We start from the raw sequence: 7,947 nt of genomic DNA, 5'->3' as shown, positions 1-7,947 counted from the left end.
GAGACACAGAGAGAGAGAGAGAGAGAGAGAGAGAGACGGAGAGAGAGACAGAGAGAGAGAGAGAGACAGACAGAGAGAGAAAGATGGAGGTTTACGATTGTTGCTTTGGCAGAACAAATATCTACTTCTGTCATTCAATAGAGCACTGTGAAATTGAATTTAATTAAGAGAGGGAGACAGGAGACAGTCAGGGGACAGTCAGGAGACAGCATGCACTAGACGATACTTTTTTACAAAATGTGTAAAACGTGAGTTTGATATTTCCTGAGCATTTGGATAGAATCAACGGAAGGGTTCCTCAATGTTCTACTGAGACAACGAGCTCTTAGTCTGACTCAGACAACTAAATATGGATGCGGTATGAGGTGAGGGGTATGAGGTGAGGGGTATGAGGTGAGAGGTATGAGGTGAGAGGTATGAGGTGAGAGGTATGAGGTGAGGGGTATGAGGTGAGGTGTATGAGGTGAGAGGTATGAGGTGAGGGGTATGAGGTGAGGTGTGAGAGGTATGAGGTGAGGTGTATGAGGTGAGGGGTTTGAGTTTATTTTATTTTTACAGGGACAGTGGCGTATGAGGGGTATGAGGGGTATGAGGTGAGGGGTATGAGGTGAGGGGTATGAGGTGAGGGGTATGAGGTGAGGGGTATGAGGTGAGGGGTATGAGGTGAGGGGTATGAGGTGAGGGGTATGAGATGAGGGGTATGAGGTGTGAGGGGTATGAGGTGTGAGGGGTATGAGGGGTGAGGGGTATGAGGGGTGAGGGGTATGGGGTGAGGGGTATGAGGTGAGGGGTATGAGGTGAGGGGTATGAGGTGAGGGGTATGATGTGAGGGGTATGAGGTGAGGGGTATGAGGTGAGGGGTTTGAGGGGTATGAGGTGAGGGGTATGAGGGGTGAGGGGTATGAGGTGAGGGGTATGAGGGGTATGAGGTGAGGGGTATGAGGGGTGAGGGTGATGAGGTGAGGGGTAAAAGGGGTGAGGGGTATGAGGGGTGAGGGGTATGAGGTGAGGGGTATGAGGGGTGAGGGGTATGAGGTGAGGGGTATGAGGTGTGAGGGGTATGAGGTGTGAGGGGTATGAGGGGTGAGGGGTATGAGGTGAGGGGTATGAGGGGTATGAGGTGAGGGGTATGAGGGGTATGAGGTGAGGGGTATGAGGGGTATGAGGTGTGAGGGGTATGAGGTGTGAGGGGTATGAGGTGTGAGGGGTATGAGGGGTGAGGGGTATGAGGGGTGAGGGGTATGAGGGGTGAGGGGTATGATGGGTGAGGGATATGAGGTGAGGGGTATGAGGTGAGGGGTATGAGGTGAGGGGTATGAGGTGAGGGGTATGAGGTGAGGGGTGAGGCGTATGAGGGGTGAGGGGTATGAGGGGTATGAGGTGAGGGGTATGAGGGGTGAGGGGTATGAGGGGTGAGGGGTATGAGGTGAGGGGTATGAGGTGAGGGGTACGAGGTGAGGGGTATGAGGGGTATGAGGGGTGAGGGGTATGAGGTGAGGGGTATGAGGGGTGAGGGGTATGAGTTTATTTTATTTTTACAGGGACAGTGCACATTAATCAACGTTTCAGTAAAAGTGCCGGTTTTAGCCAGCCGACTAATTTCAACCTCAGTCCTTGTGGTATGAGGGGTGAGGGGTATGAGGTGAGGGGTATGAGGTGAGATAGGAGAGATGATCTTACCTGGGCTGAGGCGGCAGGTGATCTGCATGGGTGCGTCCCACTCCCCATTCTGACAGGTGAGGAACTTGTAGTCCCCCTTCAGAGCGTAGCCCTCGTCACAGAAGTACTCTATCACGGTCTTCTGGGTGAGGCGGTGGCAGGGGGATGGGTGGCACCTGTACCCTCCGTTCTCTGGCTCCGTGGGAGGGGGGCACACTGGGGGGAGAGAGGAGAGGTAAAGATGGAGACAGAGGTAGAGAGAGAGAGAGAGAGAGAGAGAGAGAGAGAGCGCAGTAGAGAGAGAGAGAGACAGCAGTAGAGAGAGAGAGAGAGAGAGAGCGCAGTAGAGAGAGAGAGAGCGCAGTAGAGAGAGAGAGAGAGCGCAGTAGAGAGAGAGAGAGAGCGCAGCGCAGTAGAGAGAGAGAGAGAGAGCGCTGTAGAGAGAGAGAGAGAGAGAGCGCAGTAGAGAGAGAGAGAGAGAGAGCGCAGTAGAGAGAGAGAGAGCGCAGTAGAGAGAGAGAGAGAGAGAGAGAGAGCGCAGTAGAGAGAGAGAGAGAGAGCGCAGTAGAGAGAGAGAGCGCAGTAGAGAGAGAGAGAGAGAGAGCGCAGTAGAGAGAGAGAGAGAGAGAGCGCAGTAGAGAGAGAGAGAGAGAGAGCGCAGTAGAGAGAGAGAGACCGCAGTAGAGAGATAGAGACCGCAGTAGAGAGAGAGAGACCGCAGTAGAGGGAGAGAGACCGCAGTAGAGGGAGAGAGAGCGCAGTAGAGAGAGAGAGACTGCAGTAGAGAGAGAGAGAGAGAGCGCAGTAGAGAGAGAGACCGCAGTAGAGAGAGAGAGCAGTAGAGAGAGAGAGCAGTAGAGAGAGCGCAGTAGAGAGAGAGAGCAGTAGAGAGAGAGAGCAGTAGAGAGAGAGAGCAGTAGAGAGAGAGAGAGAGAGCAGTAGAGAGAGAGCAGTAGAGATAGCAGTAGAGAGAGAGAGCGGTAGAGAGAGAGAGAGCGGTAGAGAGAGAGAGAGCAGGAGAGAGAGAGAGAGAGAGAGCAGAAGAGAGAGAGAGAGAGAGAGCAGAAGAGAGAGAGAGAGCAGTAGAGAGAGAGAGCAGTAGAGAGAGAGAGAGCAGTAGAGAGATAGCAGTAGAGAGATAGCAGTAGAGAGAGAGCAGTAGAGAGAGAGCAGTAGAGAGAGAGCAGTAGAGAGAGAGCAGTAGAGAGAGCCGTAGAGAGAGAGAGAGAGAGAGAGAGCAGAAGAGAGAGAGAGAGCAGTAGAGAGAGAGAGCAGTAGAGAGAGAGAGAGCAGTAGAGAGATAGCAGTAGAGAGATAGCAGTAGAGAGAGAGCAGTAGAGAGAGAGCAGTAGAGAGAGAGCAGTAGAGAGAGAGCAGTAGAGAGAGCCGTAGAGAGAGAGAGAGAGAGAGAGAGAGAGAGAGAGAGAGCACGTCCCCATAAACACCTACCAGGAAGCAACAACCTTTCCCTCCCCACATACCCCCACAGAAACAACTATGACAAAGTGTAAAACAAAAATGGAGTACAGCTCGTGAAGCTCTGTGGAACACTGGGTCTGTACATAGTCAATGGTAGGCTGAGAGGGGAATCTTTTGGTAGGTACACCTACATCTCATCCCTTGGCAGCAGCACTGTAGACTACTTCCTCACCAACCAAAACCCAGTCTCTCAGAGCCTTCACAGTCAGTCCACTAACACCTCTCTCAGAGCCTTCACAGTCAGTCCACTATAACACCTCTCTCAGAGCCTTCACAGTCAGCCCACTCACACCTCTCTCAGAGCCTTCACAGTCAGTCCACTATAACACCTCTCTCAGAGCCTTCACAGTCAGTCCACTATAACACCTCTCTCAGAGCCTTTACAGTCAGCCCACTAACACCTCTCTCAGAGCCTTCACAGTCAGCCCACTAACACCTCTCTCAGAGCCTTCACAGTCAGCCCACTAACACCTCTCTCAGAGCCTTCACAGTCAGCCCACTAACACCTCTCTCTGAGCCTTCACAGTCAGTCCACTATAACACCTCTCTCAGAGCCTTCACAGTCAGCCCACTAACACCTCTCTCAGAGCCTTCACAGTCAGCCCACTATAACACCTCTCTCAGAGCCTTCACAGTCAGCCCACTAACACCTCTCTCAGTGCCTTCACAGTCAGCCCAATAACACCTCTCTCAGAGCCTTCAGTCAGCCCACTAACACCTCTCTCAGAGCCTTCACAGTCAGCCCACTAACACCTCTCTCAGAGCCTTCAGTCAGCCCACTATAACACCTCTCTCAGAGCCTTCACAGTCAGCCCACTAACACCTCTCTCAGAGCCTTCAGTCAGCCCACTATAACACCTCTCTCAGAGCCTTCACAGTCAGCCCACTAACACCTCTCTCAGAGCCTTCACAGTCAGCCCACTAACACCACTCTCAGACCACAGTAAAATCACAGTGTATCTGAGAAGAGCAGAACCCAACCATGAAGCATCACGGCCCAATAATTACATGGTACTAAACAGGCCTATAGATGGAGTGCAAACAGTACAGACATCTACCAAAAAGCAATTAGTAGCAAAAAGTACAATCTCTCCTGGACAACTTTTTAGCCTTAACATTCTCCTACAGCAATGAAGGTGTAAATTTGGCAGTTTGGAACATAAACTTTATATTTGACAAATTATCCTCCTTGGCTACAGAGAGCGCCCATGTGTGTCACCTGAAAAAATCTGTAAGAATCTTATCAAACCAGTTAGGAAAAATAAATATATAAATACGCTGCTCAAAAAAATAAAGGGAACACTAAAATAACACATCCTAGATCTGAATGAATGAAATATTATTATTAAATACTGTTTTCTTTACATAGTTGAATGTGCTGACAACAAAATCACACAAAAATTATCAATGGAAATCAAATTTATCAACCCATGTTGGTCTGGATTTGGAGTCACACTCAAAATGAAAGTGGAAAACACTACAGACTGATCCAACTTTGATGTAACGTCCTTAAAACAAGTCAAAATGAGGCTCAGTAGTGTGTGTGGCCTCCACGTGCCTGTATGACCTCCCTACAACGCCTGGGCATGCTCCTGATGAGGTGGCGGATGGTCTCCTGAGGGATCTCCTCCCTGGACTAAAGCAACCGCCAACTCCTGGACAGTCTGTGGTGCAACGTGGCGTTGGTGGATGGAGCGAGACATGATGTCCCAGATGTGCTCAATTGGATTCAGGTCTGGGGAACGGGCGGGCCAGTCCATAGCATCAATGCCTTCCTCTTGCAGGAACTGCTGACATACTCCAGCCACATGAGGTCTGAGCATTGTCTTGCATTAGGAGGAACCCAGGGCCAACCGCACCAGCATATGGTCTCACAAGGGGTCTGAGGATCTCATCTCGGTACCTAATGGCAGTCAGGCTACCTCTGGCGAGCACATGGAGGGCTGTGCGGCCCCCCAAAGAAATGCCAGCCCACACCATGACTGACCCACCGCCAAACCGGTCATGCTGGAGGATGTTGCAGGCAGCAGAACGTTCTCCACGGCATCTCCAGACTCTGTCACGTCTGTCACATGTGCTCAGTGTGAACCTGCTTTCATCTGTGAAGAGCACAGGGCGCCAGTGGTGAATTTGCCAATCTTGGTGTTCTCTGGCAAATGCCAAACGTCCTGCACGGTGTTGGGCTGTAAGCACAACCCCCACCTGTGGACGTCAGGCCCTCATACCACCCTCATGGAGTCTGTTTCTGACCGTTTGAGCAGACATGCACATTTGTGGCCTGCTGGAGGTCCTTTTGCAGGGCTCTGGCAGTGCTCCTCCTTGCACAAAGGCGGAGGTAGCGGTCCTGCTGCTGGGTTGTTGCCCTCCCACGGCCTCCTCCACGTCTCCTGATGTACTGGCCTGTCTCCTGGTAGCGCCTCCATGCTCTGGACACTACGCTGACAGACACAGCAAACCTTGCCACAGCTCGCATTGATGTGTCATCCTGGATGAGCTGCACTACCTGAGCCACTTGTGTGGGTTGTAGACTCCGTCTCATGCTACCACAAGAGTGAAAGCACCGCCAGCATTCAAAAGTGACCAAAACATCAGCCAGGAAGCATAGGAACTGAGAAGTGGTCTGTGGTTATGACCTGCAGAACCACTCCTTTATTGGGGGTGTCTTGCTAATTGCCTATAATTTCTACCTGTTGTCTATTCCATTTGCACAACAGCATGTAAAATGTATTGTCAATCAGTGTTGCTTCCTAAGTGGACAGTTTTGATTTCACAGAAGTGTGATTGACTTGGAGTTACATTGTGTTGTTCAATATGTTCCCTTTATTTTTTTGAGCAGTGTAGTTTGATAATGATTGAAAAAAAATCTAAGAAAGTAATTGAGAAATATATATAATCAAAAACACAGCGAACCAGGCAACAAAAATATAGGCCTTCAATATGGGGAAACACTGAAGCAATACAAACACACCCGAAGAACAACAAAAGCTACAGAACAAGAATTGTTGGAAAAACGACACTCTCCAACCCCAAAAAGGCCTGTGGTGCTGATGGTATTTTAAATGAAATGATCAAATATACAGACCACAAATTCAAATTGGCTATACTCCAACTCTTCAACATTATCCTCACTGCAGGTATTGTCCCCGATATTTGGAACCAGGGATTGATCGCACCAATTTAAAATCGGCAGTATCTTCTTCTCTCAGGGACGGGGAGTGGAACAGGGCAGCTCAATAAGTCCAACACTATTTAACATCTACATTAATGAATTGGTAAAAACATTATTAGAATCGGAAGCACCTGGTATCTCCCGACACAACACTGAAATCAAGTGTCTGCTGTACTCAGATGACCTGGTGATGCTGTCTCCCACTAAAGAGGGGTTACAGCAGCACCTAGATCATCTTCACAGGTTCTGTCGGACCTGGGCTCTGACCGTTACCCACAGGTTCTGTCAGACCTGGGCTCTGACCGTTAACCACAGGTTCTGTCAGACCTGGGCTCTGACCGTTAACCACAGGTTCTGTCAGACCTGGGCTCTGACCGTCAACCCCAGGTTCTGTCAGACCTGGGCTCGGACCGTTACCCACAGGTTCTGTCAGACCTGGGCTCTGACCGTTACCCACAGGTTCTGTCAGACCTGGGCTCTGACCGTTACCCACAGGTTCTGTCAGACCTGGGCTCTGACCGTTACCCACAGGTTCTGTCAGACCTGGGCTCTGACCGTTAACCCCAGGTTCTGTCAGACCTGGGCTCTGACCGTTAACCCCAGGTTCTGTCAGACCTGGGCTCTGACCGTTAACCTAAAAAATAAACAAATATAATGACACTCCAAAAAAGGTCCGGAAATCAGGATGACAAATCTAAATTCTATTTGGACACAGTTCTATTAGAACACAGCAAAAACTACACATATCTAGGACTAAATATCAGCAACACAGGTAGCTCTCACATGGCTGTGAACGAGCTGAGAGACAAAGCAAGAAGAGCATTCTATGCCATTAAAAGGAACATCAACATCGAAATTCCAATTAGAATCTGGCTCAAAATGTTCCAATCAGTTATAGAACCAATTGCTCTATATGGCAGTGAAGTATGGGGTCCACTCTCTAATAATTAATTAACCAAATGGGACAAACATCCAATTGAAATACTGCATGCAGAGTTTTGCAAGACTGTATTACAAGTGCAAAGAACAACTCAAAATAACACACGTAGAGCAGAATTGGGCCAATACCCCCTTCCTCATTCGAATGGAAAAAAGAGCCGTCAAATTTTAAACCATCTAAAAACAAGTGACTCCAAAACATTCCATCACACAGCTCTACAATGTCAAGAGATGAAACAAGAGAAGAGTCCCCTCAGCCAGCTGGTTCTGAGGCTCAGTTTACAAACCCAAACCAACCCCATAGAGACTCAGAACAGCACTCAGAAAATCTGGCCCAACCAAATCATCACAAAACAAAAATAAAAATATATCACCTATTGGAAAGACACCACAAAAAAAAGTTAACTTCAATGCTATTTGGCTCTAAACACAGTACATGGTGGCAGACTATCTGACCACCGTGACTGATAGAAAACGGAGGAAAACATTGACTAGGTCCAGAATCAGTGAGCACAGTCTGGCTATAGAGACCGGTCATCACAGACACACCTGGCTGCCCAGAGAGGACAGTCTGGCTATAGAGACCGGTCGTCACAGACAAACCTGGCTGCCCAGAGAGGACAGGCTGTGCTCACTCTGCTCCAGGGGAGAGGTAGAGACAGAGCTGCATTTCCTAATACACTGTGACAAATACTCAGACC

General features: G+C 49.3%; 1 protein-coding gene across 2 annotated transcripts in view; it reads right to left on the bottom strand.

Moving 5' to 3' along the window:
* susd6 (sushi domain containing 6) overlaps positions 1-7,947 on the bottom strand; it is a 74,040-nt gene that overhangs the window by 4,823 nt on the left and 61,270 nt on the right. For both annotated transcript variants that reach the window (XM_064991665.1, XM_064991664.1), the window contains one exon: positions 1,681-1,875. In XM_064991665.1, the coding sequence (XP_064847737.1) occupies positions 1,681-1,875 (195 nt within the window). The remainder of the gene's footprint in view (positions 1-1,680; positions 1,876-7,947) is intronic.

This window comes from Oncorhynchus masou, chromosome 16, assembly GCF_036934945.1.
Source record: "Oncorhynchus masou masou isolate Uvic2021 chromosome 16, UVic_Omas_1.1, whole genome shotgun sequence".
In the NCBI taxonomy this organism is placed as follows: Eukaryota; Metazoa; Chordata; class Actinopteri; order Salmoniformes; family Salmonidae; genus Oncorhynchus; species Oncorhynchus masou.
Note: the sequence above shows the minus strand (reverse complement) of the source record. Positions and strands in the feature narration are given on the sequence as shown.